The sequence below is a fragment of the Leopardus geoffroyi genome, chromosome A2 (assembly GCF_018350155.1).
Source record: "Leopardus geoffroyi isolate Oge1 chromosome A2, O.geoffroyi_Oge1_pat1.0, whole genome shotgun sequence".
Classification (NCBI taxonomy): Eukaryota; Metazoa; Chordata; class Mammalia; order Carnivora; family Felidae; genus Leopardus; species Leopardus geoffroyi.
This window is the reverse complement of record NC_059331.1, coordinates 13,471,029-13,488,517: the sequence shown is the minus strand read 5'-3', so window position 1 is coordinate 13,488,517 and position 17,489 is coordinate 13,471,029. Positions and strand designations below refer to the sequence as shown.

The 17,489-nt window shown below is 59.6% G+C and overlaps 1 protein-coding gene across 28 annotated transcripts in view; it reads right to left on the bottom strand.

Annotated features, from left to right (window-relative positions):
• Positions 1 to 17,489, bottom strand: part of MAST3 (microtubule associated serine/threonine kinase 3) — a 37,620-nt gene that overhangs the window by 2,902 nt on the left and 17,229 nt on the right. For 10 of the 28 annotated variants that reach the window (XM_045496623.1, XM_045496627.1, XM_045496625.1 and 7 more), the window contains 22 exons: positions 17,087 to 17,165; positions 16,480 to 16,640; positions 16,219 to 16,294; positions 15,699 to 15,908; positions 15,501 to 15,602; positions 15,078 to 15,210; positions 13,502 to 13,563; positions 13,016 to 13,101; positions 11,990 to 12,198; positions 11,176 to 11,314; positions 8,434 to 8,566; positions 8,021 to 8,186; positions 7,306 to 7,407; positions 6,514 to 6,636; positions 5,523 to 5,632; positions 4,055 to 4,191; positions 3,286 to 3,527; positions 2,343 to 2,549; positions 1,820 to 2,046; positions 1,240 to 1,362; positions 481 to 617; positions 195 to 376 (listed from right to left, as the gene is read on the bottom strand). In XM_045496623.1, the coding sequence (XP_045352579.1) occupies positions 195 to 376; positions 481 to 617; positions 1,240 to 1,362; positions 1,820 to 2,046; positions 2,343 to 2,549; positions 3,286 to 3,527; positions 4,055 to 4,191; positions 5,523 to 5,632; positions 6,514 to 6,636; positions 7,306 to 7,407; positions 8,021 to 8,186; positions 8,434 to 8,566; positions 11,176 to 11,314; positions 11,990 to 12,198; positions 13,016 to 13,101; positions 13,502 to 13,563; positions 15,078 to 15,210; positions 15,501 to 15,602; positions 15,699 to 15,908; positions 16,219 to 16,294; positions 16,480 to 16,640; positions 17,087 to 17,165 (3,146 nt within the window). Of the gene's footprint in view, positions 1 to 194; positions 377 to 480; positions 618 to 1,239; positions 1,363 to 1,819; positions 2,047 to 2,342; positions 2,550 to 3,285; positions 3,531 to 4,054; positions 4,192 to 5,522; positions 5,633 to 6,513; positions 6,637 to 7,305; positions 7,408 to 8,020; positions 8,187 to 8,433; positions 8,567 to 11,175; positions 11,315 to 11,989; positions 12,199 to 13,015; positions 13,102 to 13,501; positions 13,564 to 15,077; positions 15,211 to 15,500; positions 15,603 to 15,698; positions 15,909 to 16,218; positions 16,295 to 16,479; positions 16,641 to 17,050; positions 17,166 to 17,489 lie in introns of all 28 variants that reach the window. The other 18 variants (XM_045496635.1, XM_045496636.1, XM_045496615.1 and 15 more) reach the window with 3 other exon arrangements.

Below are 17,489 nucleotides of genomic sequence, written 5' to 3'. Positions count from 1 at the left end.
TCTCCTCCCACTTCCAGGCTGCCTTTCAGACCCCAAGCCACTGGAAAGGCCCTTCTGGTCCCCTCACTTCCTACATCATGTCATATTCCCTCCTGTAAACCCCGCCGGGGTCCTCACCGGGGTCAGGCCCCACAGACCTGAGCAGCCCCAGGGTGGCCCCGAGGCGGGGCGGGGGGGGGCGGGGGCACACCTACCTGCGGGGGCGTCGGGAGCTGGGCTGCAGCAAGGCGTAGTGGGGCTGGGGGAGAGGCTGTGGGTGGGCGAACCCGGGAGGCTCTCGCTGGACGACAGGGAGTGGTGGAGGCCGGAGGAGAAGCTCCGGCTGGTGTGCAGCACAGAGGACTGTTTTGAGATCTTCTTGAAAAGCGACTTCCGCCTGAGGGGGAGAGACCCGATGCGTCAGAACCCCTGTCCCCAGCAGTCTAGGGGGCCCGCTCCCGGTCCTCTGCCGCACTCCGCGCAGGCCCACCCGTCGCTCACCGGTCCTGGGTCTCCCGCCGGCGGCTCCGTTTGCTCCGGCGAGCCATGCGGCCCTTGGCCACGTTCTTCCGGGCGGGGCCCACCTTGATGGAGGTGTTCTCCAGGGCTGTGGTCCGCAGGGCGATCTTGTTGCCGCTCTGCAGGAGGGATGGCGAGGGGGTCACCTGTGTGTCTCCCACCTAGCAAGCCCCCGCACACTTCTGCATCCGTCAGAGCCCCAGATCCTATCTACCCACTTCTCGCCTACTGACCTGCCACTCACTGGGCCAAAGAGGCATGTCCGTCATCTGCCCATCCATGCAATGAGCTGCCCACCTGTCCACCCACCGGTCCTAGGAGCTCTCCAAACAAGGCCCTGCCTCCTGGCCTGGGCCCACCTCCCCACCCCCAGGCCTCAGCCCCCCCCCCCCACCCCGAGGAAGATAAAGATGATACGGACACCCCCAGCCTCATAAGGCCAGGGTGAGTCAGAAGGAGGGCCAAACGTAGGGGCACCCAGGGGGCAAAGGAGGATGTACGTCTGTCCCGGGCAGAGGGGAGGGGACATGCAAGGCCTGGAGGTGGGACCAGGTGTGGAAAGGTGTGGTTCCGGAGGGGACAGCCTCAGGATCAAAAGCTGAGGGGTCACAGGAGCAAAGCAGTGGGGGCAGACCTGGGCCCCTGAGGATGGACGGGACGTGGGGATTCTGGGAGCCCCAAGGGCAGGCAGAGTGGGGGGGGGTCTGGAAGTCCCAAGGGTGGGAAGGTGGGGGGCTGAACCTTCAGCAGCAGCTCAACGACGTCCATGTGTACCAGACCCAGGACTGACTCCCCGTTGATGTGGGTGATGAGGTCCCCAGCTCGCAGGCCCGCCTCCTGGGCAGGGCTTCCTTCCTCCACGCTCTGGGGGTGGATGGTAGGGTCAGGGGGCTTGGGACCCACAGCTGGAGATCCCGGCCCAGCTGGGTCAGCTGTGGGACCCCAGCAAGCTGCTGCCACTCAACGTGGTTTCCTTGACCTTGGGTGCTGGCAGGGAGGGAACGGGCCCTGGGCTGGGGGGAGGCAGGACATCACACCCAGGGTGCATCTGCGGGCGTGGGGCCAGAGCTTCGTGCCCAACTGAGGTCTCTACCCCTCTGTCCATCCCTGTCCGTCTTGCCCAGCCCCCTCCCCCTAAGTAAGAGGGGCTGCAAAGACCCAGGTGGCACCAGCTCCCTGCCCTGGGCTCCAAAACCTTTCAGCCAATGAGCTTGCTTTCCCAAGACTAGAAAATGCGGCTCCCAAAGTGAAGTGCCTTGCCAGGGTGAAGCTAGACTCAAACCAAGTCCCGCTGTTCCTGCCCACCCCGAGGCCAGCTCACCCAGACCACGTGGTGCACGGTATAGACATCGCTGTCGCCCATGTAGACGCGGATGGCCCGCAGGCTGAAGCCGTATTTCTTGCCCGAGCTGTGGATGACAATGGGGGGCCGCAGGCTGCCGCACACGGGGGACGGGTCTCGGCTTGGAGAGGAGTCTCGGGACGACGGGTTCGAGGACAGTGAGCGTGGGGACAGAGGGCTCATGAGGGGGCCGCCGCTGCCATCATCTGCAAGGACGCGGGTTGGGGGGGGGGAGGTCACTCCCTCGCAGGGACGAGGGTGGGGAGGGCACCTCCCCTTCCCACCAAGCTGACCGTTCTGGCTGCTTTGCCGCCGCTGCAGTGTCCCAGGCACGGTCCCCCGATCAGGCCTTTGCACATGCAGTGCCCTCTGCCAGGAATGCCGGCCCCCCAGCTCTCCCCGTGTCTCGCTCCTTCCCCCTTCCTGTGGCACAGCCCGAGCCCCGCGGTTACAACAGACGTGGACGGACAAAGCAAAGACGAGGCTGGGCCATGTGCGTTACCGGCCGTGATGATGAGCGACAGGGCGGACACTGAGGCGGACTTGGGCACACGGCCCCCGCTGGGGGAGGCCCGAGACTTCTCAGGAGCTGGGTCTCTTTGGCCCCCAAGGCGGCGGCCTCGGCCAGCATCCAAGGCCCGTGGTGTTGAGTGCCGTGTACCGATGCTGTTGCTCCGTAGGCGTGCGTGGCTGAGGGCGGCTGGGTCAGCTAGGGGTCAGCAGGGTTGGGGGTCAGCCCGGCCGGTCTCACCACTCAGTCCTTCTGCCCTCGGCAGGCAGAGCCCCTTCCTCCCCGGTCAGCGTGGACCCTAGTTTGGCTACCTGGCCTTTCTTTTTTTTAAATTTTTATTTTTTAACGTTTTATTTATTTTTGAGACAGGGAGAGACAGAGCATGAACAGGGGAGGGTCAGAGAGAGGGCAACACAGAATCTGAAACAGGCTCCAGGCTTCGAGCTGTCAGCACAGAGCCCGATGCGGGGCTCGAACTCACGGACCGTGAGATCATGACCTGAGCCGAAGTCGGCCGCTCAACCGACTGAGCCACCCAGGCGCCCCTACCTGGCCTTTCTTTAGAGGGTTCTCTCTTCCCACACTTCCTTCCTGCACTGCTCTCCCTGGAAAGCTCCAGACTCTGCAAGTCCCTTCCTCTAAGCAGCCTTCTCCCACCCGTCAGACCCCCAGCACCCCTCAGAGCTCTGCGGTCTCACCCCCCTCTCCAGTCCCATCCTGACCCAGTGAAGCTGGGGGTATCACCCCTAGACTGGGAGACAAGCTGAGGCTCGAGGATTCTCTGGGAGCCCTGGCCTCTCCTATCTTAAAGCCTTCGTTAGACAGGCGAATGGTCTCTCTGGGGAGCCCCTACTTAGCCTTCAAAACCCATCTCAAATAGTCCCTCTGGGACACTTTCTACAACACTATCCCACCCACCCTGGACCTCACCTACCAGAAAGGCTTGAGGGCTTGGGCATCACTGGGGTGGCTGCTGGGGGTGGATCGGGCTCCCCCAGAATGAAGATGGGCCTCTTGGGGCCCGCAGAGGCTGGGCTGGCTCCCTCATCCTCTGACGAGAAGGCAAACTTGGGCATCGTGTCCAGGCTAATAGTACTCAAGAGAGACGGGCTGGGGCCCCGCTCGGGCTGGGAAGACGACGGACAGGAAGTACCAGAGGACGTCCAGGACCTCAGGCTGCTGCAGGGAAGGGCCAAAGTCACACTTGCCAGGCACCGTCGCCCCGGGACACCCAGTTACCCCTGGCAGCCAGATTTGAATACTCAGCCCAGAACCAGAGGGAATTCGTAAATACAGGGTGAGTTCCCTCTGCTTGCCCCGTCCTCGGCCCAGAGAATTTGTGTTTTTTAAAACCCAGCTTCCGACACTCATCCTCTAGTGGACATTGATTATTTCTGTTGAGTCTGGTCTTTGAGGAACGGACAGGAGTTTGTTAGCGAAGGGTATGCTGGCAGAGGGAACAGAGCAAGCAGAAGCCTAGCAGTAGGACAGTGCACGGCTGCTTTATGCTTGCTGTGGTAAGGGACGCAAAGCCAGAGGCAGCAATGATAGGGGCCACGCTGTCAGGGGTCTGACAGGCTAGCCAGTGTGTCTGACCCTTTTCTCCTGGGCCACCAGGAAGCTCCTTGCATTGTTAGATTTTGGGGTTCCACCTCCCAGCAGGCTCGGAAGCTGGATCTGCTCATACTCTCCAGCCCACCTACCGAATATCCATGCTCAGGCGGCGGCCATACTCGCCCTCGCCGCTGCGCTCCCACCCTTCCTCCCGGTCCTCGCTGAAGCTCCGTTCGGCGAAGGTTGGCGTGGGCTGGGCGGCCAGGAACTCGGAGCTGCTGTAGACCTGGAAGAAACAGAAAACATTAGTAACAGTGGGGGTGCCTGGGTGGCCCCGTCGGTTGAGTGTCCGACTCACGATCCCAGGGTTGTGGGATCGAGCCCGGCATCGGGTTCCACGCTGGGTGTGGAGACTGCTTGGAATTCTCTCTCCCTCTGCCCCTCTCCCCAACTCACACACACACATGCGCTCTCTCGCTCTCTCTCTCTCTCTCAAAAAAAAAAAAAAAAGGAAAAAGAGTGAGCTTAGTTGAGTGCTTCCTATGTGCCCCGTGCTTCCCTGTGAGTCACTTCCTTAAGTCCAGACTCACCCCATCCCTAAAGGCAGCAGAGTAAAGACGCCCACTGTACAAGACGGAGAAACTAAGGTTCGGAGGGGCCCGGCTACCAAGGGGGCCGCAGCCAGGGTTTCTGCTGCTGATCAGGACGCCCTGCCTGGGGCCCAGGCCCACAAGGAGCAGAGAAGGTTTTCTTCAGCAAATTAGAAACAAAGGAAGGAAACTGAAGCTAGTGAGGCTATAAAATGTGGCACCCAGCACAGCAGCACTGGTCACAGTCGCCCAAAAGTGGAAACGACCCAAGTGTCCACCAACCGATGGGTACACAAAACGTGGTCCGTCCACACAGTGGAACACTACTCAGCCACAAAAAGGAACGAAGCCCTGCACACACGATACCGTGGGTGAACTCTGAAAACATCCAACTGAGTGAAAGACACCAGACACAGAAGGCAGACTGCGGGTGGCCCGGGGCTGGGGGGAGAGGGGAAGGGGAGTGACTGCCCACGGGACCGGGGGTTCCCTTTGGGATGATGGGAACGTTCTGGAACCAGAGGTGATGGGTGTCCCGACCTTATGAATGCGCGGAATGCCACTGAATTGTAGTTTAAAATGACTACGATGGGGCGCCACCCCTTTGACCTCTGCCGCTGCAGCTGCCCCTGCCGCCACCTCCCGGGAAGAGGGGGAGGCAGGAGAGGAGCCCACGTTTGTCCGGTGGCTGCTTTCTTGACTGTGTTCGCCATGTAACTGAAATCACTGCTTGAAGCGTTGGCGTTCACGTTAATTATGGATGCAATTCTGCGTATCTTACTGTGACTCCGAAAACCGTAGCGTCGATGTCGCGAAAAGGTACGTCATTTCCAAGGGCATTTCGTTAAAGGTAAAAACTCTACCCCGCCCCCCCCCAATCGATCAATCAATCAATCAAAAGGCTCTGATGGTATATTTCATACGTATTTCAACCGCCATGACGACAGAAAGCAGCAGAACCCTGCCCCCAACCTGGAACCAACATTTTGCAACATCCCCAGTGCCGTAGCTAGGTCCCCGGGCCCACCTTGCTGAACCGGTGGGAACATGACGAGAACTGGGGGATCTCCGTGGATGACTCCTCGTCGTTGGTTTCCTCGTCCTCGGAGCCCAGGTGGCGGTAGCGTTCCGAGCGCGCTGCAGGACGGAAAGTCACGTACAGCCCACCCGATGCCCCGAGGCGGCCGCGAGGGCTGTGGGGTGATCTGGGGAGGGCGTCCCGGGGTGGGGAGACACGGTCAGGGCAAAGGCACTGAGGTGGGGCTGTGTCTGGTGTATTTAGGGGCCACGGGAGGCTTGAGTTGGCAGAGTGAGGACCTGGCCGAAAAACTCCAGCTGGGTCCCTAAAAACCGTGGGACTGTGGGTGGGGATTCTTGTGTCTGACCCTCGGGATCCTCGCCCTTGAGATGGGTCACCCAGAATTAGGTGATCGTGTGCATCTTAAACATAAAGGATGCTCCCCACTTTACAGAACAGGAAACAGCTGCTCAGAGAGGACCTCTGACACGCCCAAGATCGCACAGCAAGTTCTAGAGGAGGTGCTGGGAGCCTAGAGCATTTAACCTGTGTGGCTGGAGCCCCAAGTAGGCAGAGGAAGACTTGTCTGAGCCCACCCACAATGTCGGAGGGGCTCCCTCCACAAGGCAAAGCGAAGCGCCCCTCCCTCCCGTGTGACAGATGAGGCACCATCCTTGGTCAGGGCTGGACGCTCAGGAGGCTGAACCTGCTAGGGACGCCAGGCAAGGGTCTGCCACACACGGTGCCTTGGTTTCCCCTCCCACAACCCAAGAGGATGCTGTGGCCTCCGGACCCCAGAGGCACAGGAAATCCCAGCCAGGGAGGGGGCAGCTACCGGTAGACATGCTCTGATTACTCAGAAAGCTCAGGAAGTCAGAAGCTCCAGGTCCAGGGCGAGGTGCTTGGGTGGAGACCCTGGCAGACATCCCCTCCCTGCCTCAGGGGCTTGTGGGACAGCAGAGCCCACCCCCCTGACACCCCCCCTCCCCCCGCCACTTACTGTCAAAGTAGCTGGTGTCATCCTCAGCTTCGAGCTGTGGCACGAACTCAGCTTTGTGTCGCAGAAGCCCTGCCCAGTCCAGTGTTCGGAAGAAGGGGTGCTGTTTTACCTCGTGGGTGCCACCTGCCAACACATGCCTGGCTCAGCCCTGCGTGTCCCTGTCCCCCACTGCCCCCTGGGCCAAATTTGAGCCCCAACTTGGCCAACACAGAGCCATAAAGATGGCGAGGGGAACAGCTGCTGTTCAAGAGCCTGAAGACAGACAGAATTGGGGCCGCTGTTCAAGAGCCTGAAGACAGACAGAATTGGGGCTAGCCCCCAGGCCCTGCTCTTTCCTCTGCTGGATTCTGAGATCCCAAAGCCCCAGGAGGGCTTTCTTTCCAGCCTTTTCTATGCATTTCTACTCCACGGAGCAGAGAGCTGACTGCGTGAAGGGATCCTGTTCTCCAACCTCAGCCCCTGTGGTCCTCTCCAGTGGCTAAGCTTCCTCATGGACATAACCTGTAGTGGCTGCATGAGTCTCGAATAATCCTTTAACCCTTAATTAGGTGGCTGGGGAATCTGAACAGTGGGATCCACTGGGCTGGGCCTTTGAGGACCTTAGGACATACCCCACGGTGACCCTGTAGGCTCTCACTCAGCCTCAGTGCCCCTTGTCTGCATCCGACCCAGATACCCGCTATTCCTTCAAGGTCTTACGCAAGTTCCCGGTGAACTCCTATGCGTCCTTCAAAACCCCAGCCCCAAGTCCCCCTTCTCTATGCAGCCTCTCCCCATCCCACGTCCACATACCGGTGCCCAGACGGTCCAGTGGGCTCTGTCGGAGCAGCCTGGTGATGAGGTCCTGGGCATCTGCTGGAAGGGCCTCATCCCCTTCGGGCCACATGATCTCATCTAAAATGAGGAGAGGGAAAAACCAAATCAAATTAAAAAAGTAATAATAAACGTAAAATAAAAGAAAAAAGAGAGAGTGAGAGGGTGAGGACAGCCCTTCATAGCACCTCCAACCACCTCCCCTCACTCACTGTACTCTAAGCCATCAGCCTTTTCTATTCCATCAACACACCAGGCTCGGTGCCACCTCATCCACAGCCTTTGCTGTGGCTGCACCCTCTGCCCACACCACCTTCCCCTCTCCTACTTTTGGGACTCCCTGCTGCTCCGTCAGGTCTTTACTCACACCGTCACCTTGGCGAGGCCTCCATGACCCTCTATTTAATGCAGCCCCCCCCCCAAGTCCCCGCCCCCACCACCTCTGGTTCCCTATCCCCTCCCCTCTTCCTGCTTCTTTTCCTGGGCACTTTTTTCTGTATCTGACGTTCCCTAACTTGCGTATTTCTCTCCCTGGCTGTCTCGCCCTTGGCCATGTCCCCAGTGTCCAGCTGGGGCCAGGCACACCACACGTGCCCAGTCCACACACATAGCTGCTCCCTTCGGTAGGGAAACTGCTGCCCAGAGCCCCAGGGCGGCCAAGACTCGAACCGGGGCCACGGTGGGGGAAACGCACCACTGACCACCTGGCCGAAGAGTTCCTCGGGGGTGTCTCCGAAGAAGGGCACACAGCCCACCAGGAATTCATAGAGGACGACACCCATGGCCCACCAGTCCACCGGCTTCCCGTAGCCCTGGCGGAAGATCACCTCGGGCGCGATGTACTCAGGGGTCCCGCACACCTGGGTCAGGCAGAATGGGGAACAGGAGGATGGCTTCCAACTCCAGAGACACCATGAGGGGGACGGAGGGGCCAGGGCCAGGCTGGGAACGGGGGGTGGAGAGAATTACGGGGCGGGGGGCAGGGGGGCGGGGGGGTGTGCGGTTTATTTTCTCCTTCGTGCTGCGAAGTCTCCCCGCGTCCTGAGGGTCAGGATCCAGATAGAGGGGGGCGGCCCCGCACCCAGGGCCACCTGCCCGCCCGCACACCTGCTTGTCCACGAACTCCCGGGTGTCCTTCTCGATGTGGCCCTCATAGAGGTTGGTGGCCATGCTCATGAGCCCAATCTTGGACAGGCCGAAGTCGGTCAGCTTGATGTGGCCAAGTGAGGTGATGAGCAGGCTGTGGGTGGGCGGGTGGTGCACTCAGGGCTGGGGGGCCCGAGGTGCCTGGCTTCTCATGCCGCCCCGGAACCTGGTGCCACCCCAGGTGGGCTGAGGTCCAGCCAGGGCGGCTTAACTCCCCCGAGGGGGTCGGACAGCACTTCCCGAGCGCGGGCACATCATCACGAGGACCGACAGGTCTTGGGCAATACTGCCAATCTGGCAAACGTCTCGGTGCACCCACCGGATGCATCGGGTGTCGCTACTGAGCACCTACTGTATACTCCGCTGTTGGCATTTACATCTCCCGAGAATCATACCATCTCCCCGCTGTGCATGAAAACGTCTGAAACCCACAGTATATTTTTGCACACGTGGCCATTTTTTGTTTTCGCTAAATGCTTTCTTTGCAAGCCCTCGTTATTTACGTTTCCTGTCGAAAAACGAACATACCTTGAGCAGCTGCTGTATACAGAAATATTTCTGTGCACCTCCTGAGGGCACCCGTTTTTAAAACCTTGTACACCTCCCATGCACCCTGCTGTTCTAGTTTTCCCGTCGGCTCAAGGATATAAACGCCTTGCCAGATGACAGAACCATACGCACCACCTTTAGAAAGTCGCGGTTTCGCGCACCTCCTGGTACCTCGGCTGCTTAATTTCTGGAGAGCTGCGTACAGCCAAGTTGTTTGATAAACCGTTTACTTGGCACAGAACTGCATCCATGGACTCTCTAAAGGAACGATTCTGTGCACCCACTGTCTTTAAAAAGTTCTGGGGGTGCCATGGTGGCTCAGTGGGTTAAGTGTCCAAGTTCGGCTCAGGTCATGATCTCACGGTTTGTGGGTTCGAGCCCCGCGTCGGGCTCTGTGCTGACCGCTTGGAGCCTGGAGCCTGCTTCGGATTCTGTGTTTCCTCTCTCTCTGCCCCTCCCCTGCTCGCGCGCTCTCTCTCTCTCTCAAAAATAGGTAAATGTTAAAAAAAAAAAAAAACCAAAAAACTTTCCTTCTTACAAATGAAATGATACGATGCCTGGGATATGCTTCAAATTGCCCAGCATGGGGGGTGGGGGGACCCAGGGATGGGGAGGAAGCAGGATTGGCCAAGCGTTGGAAGCTGTGGAAACGGGTTGAATGTGGGGAGTGGACGGGGGGGCACTGGACCCTTCCTTCTGTTCTGGGCTGAGTTATGTACCTCCAAAGTCACATGTTGACGTCCGGACCTCTAGTGACTACGAACGTGACCTTATTTGGAGACGGGATTGTTGTGTGATTAGTTAAGAGGAGGACGTCCCTGAGTACAGTGACCCCTCATCCAGTATGACTGGTGTCCTTATGGGAACAGCAGAGGGAGGACACCATGTGAAGAGCGGGGCAATGTCACCACAAGCCAAGAAATCACCAGAAGCTGGGGGAGGGTCCTGGAAGAGATCCTTCCCTGGGGACTTCAGAGGGAGCCCTGCTGCTACCTCGATCTTGGACTTCTGGCCTCCAGAACTGTGAGGATAAACTTCTATTGTTTAAGCTGCCCAGTTCTGTGCTACTTTGCTCTGACAGCCTCAGTGAATGAATGCGCCTTCTCTTGACTTTGGGATGTATTTGGAGTTTTCCAAAGTGAAAGGAGAAAATATCTCTCTCGCGTGTCTATCGTGTGTGTCTGTCTCCCTGAACCCTCTGGGGCTGGGCACCGGCCTGTGCCATTTTGCAGATGGGGGTCCCGAGCCTGGGAGGGGCAGGTGCTGCCTTGGGGTCACTCAGGAGACCCCACCCCACTCTAGGATGATCCACAGACCTCATGGCACAGAGCATATTGACAAGTGTTGCGCACAGAGGCCCAGGTACATGGCAGGTGCCAAATACACACTTTATTTTCTAAGCCGCTGGCAAACTACGAGACGCCTGAAAACGTGCAGGCTCTTAATGCTGATGTTCACACCCCCGTGCAGCAAGAACCTAAGAAACTCGAGCTCCTTGCCTGGTATCCAGACGGCACTTGATTATCAAGAGCAGCCCCTTGCTCTATAAACAGCAGGTGCTCAATTAATGCAGGGGAGAGTGCCTTGCAAATTATGTAGGGGTTATAAAGCACGATGGATTATTCACACACGCGTCTCACGGTCGCCCACAGCGAACCTGGCATGCAGTAGGTGCTTATCAGGTGCTAGAGCAAAATAAACTTCCCAAGGCTCTCCATGAACATCTCTTCCTGTCTTCCCTGCACAAACACACAACAGGTGCTCAAGACACGCACAGTCCCTTTCTTCACACAGAAGGTCTTGCAAAGCGCACGTCCCTGTTCCCTATATACAGCCGGTGCCTCCTAAATGCACGTTCTCTCCTCTTGTGCCGCGGTAACTCTGTGAGCGCACAGTCCCTTCCCCTGTGCGTTGTGTGTACCCTAAAGTGCACATTCTCTCTTTGCCTGACCGCATCTCCATAAATACAACTATCCTCCCCTCGCCTACAGCAGGTGCCTCTTAAGTACCTGTCCTCCTCTGTATACACCAGGTGCCCAAAGTTGCCACTGCTCCCTGTCTTCCTGCTGCCAGGGGCCCATGGGCCAGCGGGGAGCTCTGAGCAGCCCCAGACCCCAATCAGAGGCCCCGCTCCCAAAGCCCCAGGCTGCTCACTTGTCAGGCTTGAGGTCCCGGTGCACTATGCCGTAGTTGTGCAAGTACTCCAGCGCCAGGACCGTCTCGGCGAAGTACATGCGGGCCATGTCCACGGGCAGTGGGCCCATGTTCTTCAGAAGTGTGGCACAGTCACCACCTGTTGGGGGACAGATGCGTTCAGAGGCCCTGGGCTCTAGAGCCTTGCTCCAGGCTTACGAGACCCCCCCCCCCCCACCCTCCTGCAAAGCATCCCTGGTCTATACCAAACCAAGGCGGGGAACCGAGAAGGGCAGGAGGGAGGGCAGATCCAGATTCCTGATTCTCCCTTGGCAGGGCAGCAGCCCTGCGAGGACGCGGTTCCTTACCCTGTACACAGCCGGTGCGTCCTAAGTGCTCGTTCCCCCTCCTTGCCTAGAAGGACCTTGAACAGTGCACACCCCTGCACCACCTGAAGGCCCTGCTCATTCTTTAACTGCAAACCTGATCCAACAACTCTTCTCCCTGGCCCCCAATCATCCTGGCCCTTCCGACCCACACCTCCCGCCCTCCCTCCGTCCTTGCTCTTACTTCTGGCCCTCAGGCCTCTGCTCACTGGTACCCCCCGCCCCCCCTGCCCAGGATGTCTGGGTCCCACCCTCACACACCTCTTTGGACTCCCTCAGCCCCAACTGCCCAGGTTGGACCCCCCCCACCACAGACTGAGGAGCTCCCAAGGCAGGCTGGGACCCCAGGGAGGCCGGAGCAGACCCCAGCTTGGTCAAAGGAGGGACTTTCTTCTGGGCAGGTGGTGAGCTCCCCGTCACTGGCGGCATGCAAGCCCTAGTGACCGCACCTTCCACATACTCCATGACCATACACAAGTGGCGACGGGTCTCGAAGGAGCAGAACATGCTGACCACAAAGGGGTTCTCGGCAAAGGTGAGGATGTCACGCTCCACAAAGACCTGCTGGATCTGGTTGCGCAGAATCAGGTTCTGCTTGTTGATCTTCTTGATGGCAAAGCGCTGCCGTGTGTCTCGGTGCCGCACCAGGTAGACAGCCCTGGGGGAGCCGGGGTCGCTGAGGCTTGAGACCGAGGCCCGGGCAGCCAACGGGACCCGACCTGGGCCCAGAACCCAACCTGCCAGGCCTCTGCCCGCGCTGCGCCCTACAGCCGGGACACCCTTTCTCCTTACCTGGCCCCTCTCCAAAAGCAGCCACCCTATGGGTTTAAGCTGCCTTTCTTGGTGTCACATCGATATGACAGAGATGGCCCTTGGCTTATGTCTTCACGGCGGACTGAGACCCCTGCAGTCAAAAGCCCCCTGGCACCAAACTCAAAGTGCTTTAAATAGGGCCCAAATAAGCAGATTTTTTAACCGCTGAGAGCTTGCCAGCTTTGCATCCGTAGTGAAACGATACCAAATTTACTAGCCATCTGGAAGACGAACCCTGAGGCTAAAAGACCCCAAGCCACTGCTCCCTCTTGGAGCTCCCTGACCCAGACTCCTGGCAGTGCTGCTGAGCCAAATCACCTAGACGCAGAAGCCCCTTCTGGATAGTCTTATCCTGTGAAGGACCCCCCCTCCCACCCCAGCCCCACGCGGACCTGTCAGAGTAGCACTAAAATAACGCTCACTGCTCACTACCGCCACCACGCGGCCATCTTTTCCCTTGTATACCTAGAACTCCCTACCCCTGGGGCAGGTAATGGCCTAGATCGTGGCGGAGCCTGTCTGAGACCCTGGCCTGGCTGTACTGTGTCTCTACTGCCCTCTTCAGGCCTCGGCTTCCCGGACTGCACATTCAGGGGCCGCTGGACCTCAGGCATCCCCGTGGGCGGCTGAGAAATCAGTCCATGGGGGACCCGAGGACTTACCCGTAGGCCCCGTTGCTAATGAGTTTGATGGTCTCGAAGTCATTCTCACACGGCTTCCTCCGTGATGGGCCGACCAGGGCACGGCTCTAGGGGGCAAAGAAGGGTCAGGGTCCTGCCCCACCTCAGAGCAGGCCGGGCTCTTCCTGCCTTCAAGTCCCAGCCACTGGTCCCGACATCTGATGCTACTTTCTCCTTCCAGACTTCTCAAACTCAGCTTCTGAGTTTCTGAGCTTTGGCCGGAGCCACGTCCTCCTTCCAGAAAACTCCTAGACATCTTGCAAAACGCCCCTTTCCAGTATCCCCTCCAGCCTTGCCCTGTCCAACCGCCAGGGCAGGGCACTTGCCTCTACCTTCTCCCTCAAGTCACAGGCATTTACTAAGCACCTACTGCATGCAACACGTCCGCACACCCAGCCCCTCCCACGGCTGCCTGATCTACCTTGAAAAGAACCCGACAGGTGGGGGCGTCAAAGCTCTGTGACTTACCTCCGGGGACTCAGGTGCTGGAGGCTGTCCTCCCTCTTCAAGGTGACTCAGAGGCACCATTTCTGTGAGACAAGGGAGGAGCCTCACATGATGCCTCCGTGCCTGTGCCTCGATCGCCCAGAGATTTCCCAAGGCCTCCAGGGCTCATCCTGGGGACGTAGTGCCTCCCTGACCGGCTCCCACGATACCATCGTTGCACCATCGAGCCCCTACTACGTCCAGACCTTGGCCAAACCCGGGCCAGAGTAAGCAACGACTGAGGAACTTTCCAGAAGGACCAGTGGGAAGCCCAGCCTCTGAATGGCACAGCCACCATCCTGGCTCGGAGCCTTGGGCCTGTTAACGCAGGCTGTGACATGGGCCCTCTGGGTCTTGGCTCCTAACGTCCTCCTCAGCTGAGGGTATGGCCCAGAGGGAGCCCCCCACCCATGCCGTTTTCTGGCCCTAGGGCTTTGGCAGAAGGGCGGCCCCGAGTGAGCGGCTGGTGCACGTGAGCCGTGATGATGGCACTGAATCATGACAGTGTCTCACGGTCACGGAGCAAGGCTGGGATGGGACAATGGGGTCTCATGGGTGAGGGAGGTCGGGGTTTGAAGACAGCCTCTTTTACTCAGTAGGTTCCCCGCCAGGGACACTGGATAGATGACCTGCCCCACAGTCTCAGCTGCCAACTGCCCGGCCACTTTCTGCTTCCTCTGACCCCGGGGCCGCCCACGGCACCACCTGCCTTCATTGGACAGCCAGGCACAGCCCGGGCCACACAGCCAGTCAACAAGCGGTCTGGCCTGGGGCCCGCCGAGGTCTGAATCCCTGCTCGACCTCATCTGCCTGGAGCCTCAGCCTTAAACGGGGACAATGGCAGCCCAGTCCCAGGGTTAACAGAGCAGTGATGCTGGGCAGACGCCAGCCACTGTGGCAAAGCCCTGCTGACCCCACCACCTTCTCCCAGCTTTGCTTCTCAGCTCCAGTCGCTTCCCCCCTCACTGTTCTTCCCGCACACCTCAGGGCCTTTGCTTTCACCCTCCTCCCCCTCCCGGTTCACCCCCTCTCTTCCCCAGATCTGTACCTGGTCACGTCTCCGTCCGCCAGGACTCGCTTACACATCAACCTTTCCCCAGAGCCTCCCAAGGCCGCACCTGGACCAGGTCAGGTCCAAGTTCGACGCTCCCCGGGTCCCACGTCTCAGTTCTCCTGACTCTGCTGTCTGGGGGGGGGGGGGGGGGGTTCTTGACCAGTTTGGTCAAGCCCACGGGTTGGTTGTCCTGTCCGACTCTAAGTCCGTCTCCTGGGCCACAGTCAGATGATGAAATCAGGAAAGTACTTTGGGGACTCGTGGGAGGAGTGGTGGCTCCTCTTGGAGCCACCCCTTGGCAGGTCAGAGGTCCCACTTACAGCTGGCTGACCCAGGAACCCCAGGCACTTTCCCACAGTGGGCCCCACAGGTGGCTGAGGGCAGAGCCACAGAGAGACGAAGGACATCATGGCAGCTGTGGAGTTGACGGCTCTGGGTTTGAATCACAGCTCTGCCCCGGCCTCTCCTTGGTTTTCTCTTTCCACCCTACTCCCGTCAGCTTACCCTCGAGGGGGTCCTTAGCCAGGCCCAGCTGCCCAATGATGTACTGAGGCAGGTCCGTCTTGATGCCCTGGCCCTCTCGGGCCTGGCCCTCGGCAGCCTCCAGCAGGTGGTAAAACTCCTCAGGGTCAAATTCCTGGGGGTGGCAGAGGGGCTGGTAAGCCGGGGCTTGTGCCCACCTCCAGGCCTCGGCCCGGGCGGTTCCCTCCGTCTGAAGCAGCTTTACTATTGGTGGCTCCAACTCTCCCCTCCAGATCTCAGCTCCTGGCACTTCCCTGGGGAAAAGAGCCCAGCCCAGCCGGGAGGCACCCCGTGCTCCTCTCCAAACTCCACCCAACGGGCATGTCTCTTGTATCTCAGCAGGACGGTTCTAGCGGCCTAGTCTCAACCGCTGGGCCCCACACCTGGCTGGGTGCAGAGACTCACCAGGCACTCAAGGAGCCTCGCCGGCCTCGAGATGATGATGAGCAGCTTCCGGACAAGCTGGACAATGAAGCCGACCTCCTCACTGTCCGAGCGCTCGTGGGCCTAGGGAGAGGCGGGTGATGGTGTCGCCTGCAGGCCCTTGGCCCTGCCCTCCCCGGGGACCCCTACCCCCACCCCCACACCCCCCCCCCCACGCACATCTTGTAGCAGCCTCTCCAGCTTCTCCTGCATCTCCATGAAGTAGCGGGAGGTGACGAGGGCCTCTCCAGACTTGGCCAGGCAGTCGCGGGCCAGCTCAATGATCTGGTGGTGGATGAAGCCCAGGACGCCATCGGCCAGGGCCAGCCGGGCGCCGGGTGCAAAAGCAGCAAGGAATTCTTCCAGGCGGCCTTCCATCTGTGCCGTGGCCTGGGCAGGGCGGATGGGACAACCTGGTCACTGGACGGGGCTGGGGGGGGGGGGGGCAATACACACAGGCGGGGGGCAAGACAGGCAGTTGTGGGGGAGAATGTGATGATGGGGACGACGGGGCCAGAGAACTGGGTGGGGGGAAGAAGCAATATGCCTGGGTTGGAGGGGGGCGCTTTGAGACAGAGAGATAGGGACAGACAGAAATGGAGAGATGGGGGGGGGGGTACAGCCAAGAAGACAGGGTGCCAAGGAGGGACCACAACATGGAGGGGGGTTAGGGCCGGTGCAGCCACCGGGCGCTGCCCACCTTGGGGAACCTCTCCCGGTACACATGATTCATCATGACGATTTCATTGTCGAAGTTCCCTGTTGTGCGTCCCGGGCTGAAGGGGAAGGGGCAGGCGGGGGACAGTCAGCTTGTGACGTGGGACCAGAAATCCAGTCCAGGGGAGGGTCGAGGATCAGAGGCCGGGCTCGGACAGGGTCAGGGCCAGAGGTGGAGGAGGGGCCACAATGTGGGCCCCAAAGGCAGCCCGGGGAGGGGCTGAGGTTAGAGGGCAAGGCCCACCTGAGGCTGCGGGAACGGGGACGAAGGTGGGGTGAGCGGTGGCCGCCCTCCTCGTCAGCCATGCTCTCTGAGCTGCGGAAATGCTTGGACAGGAAGCATAGTTCATCCGGTGTCGGCTGGAAAGGAAGCTGGTGGAGGTGCTCCCGGGAGGATGAGCTCGACTGGCAGGAGGGGGTATCAGGGCCACGAGTTCACAGTCAGCGCCAAAGCCAGAACCCCAGCATTACCCCTCAAGGCCTAGGCTGCCTGCTGGTCATTAGATGTTAACACTCTCCTGCCTGACTTCTACGCATCCTTCAAAACCCCAGCTCTGATGCCCCCTCCTCCAGCAAGCCTCGCCGCCTGCTCCTTAAGCAACCCTAAGACTCCCTCTGGCCAGGCCCTAACCCCACAGGATGGGGATGTCTCTGTCCTCCAGAACGGGGACTCCTTGGGACCGAGGCTGGGTCCTTTCAGGGACCCATACGTTGCCCGGAATGGGGCACAGAGGGGGCAGCCAGGACGTCTGTTGACCGGACAACTATCCGACACCTTGATAAAAACCAAAGACGTGTCCCGCCCCACCTCGCACCCGCCTGTCTGCTGGCCAAGGTGGGACTGTGGGTACCGAGACGGTGGAGCTGGGTGTGTTGGTTCCATAGCCAGAAGATGGGAGAGATGCAAGGGACCATCTTCTGCCGTCAGCCCTAGAGGGGAGAACCAGAAGAGTTGGAAAGAAGGCACGGCCCCCGTGGTTTGCGGGGACTAAGGACGGAGACCGTGGCTGGCAGGTGCTGGCCCTGTTGGAGGAAGGATCTTCTGAAAAGGCGGAGAACAGAGGTTCAAGGTGAACAAATCCACTGTGTGTTTTCTCCTTGTCCTTCTGACACCTCCTCCAGGAAGCCCTCCCTGACCCAGCTGCCAGTGCCTCCCACATCGAAGCTCTGACCTCTGTGAGTTGCAGTTGCTGAGAAGCATGCCAGTCACCCCCTTGAGACTGAGGACTCCCCAAGGGTCGAAGTCCAGCCTCC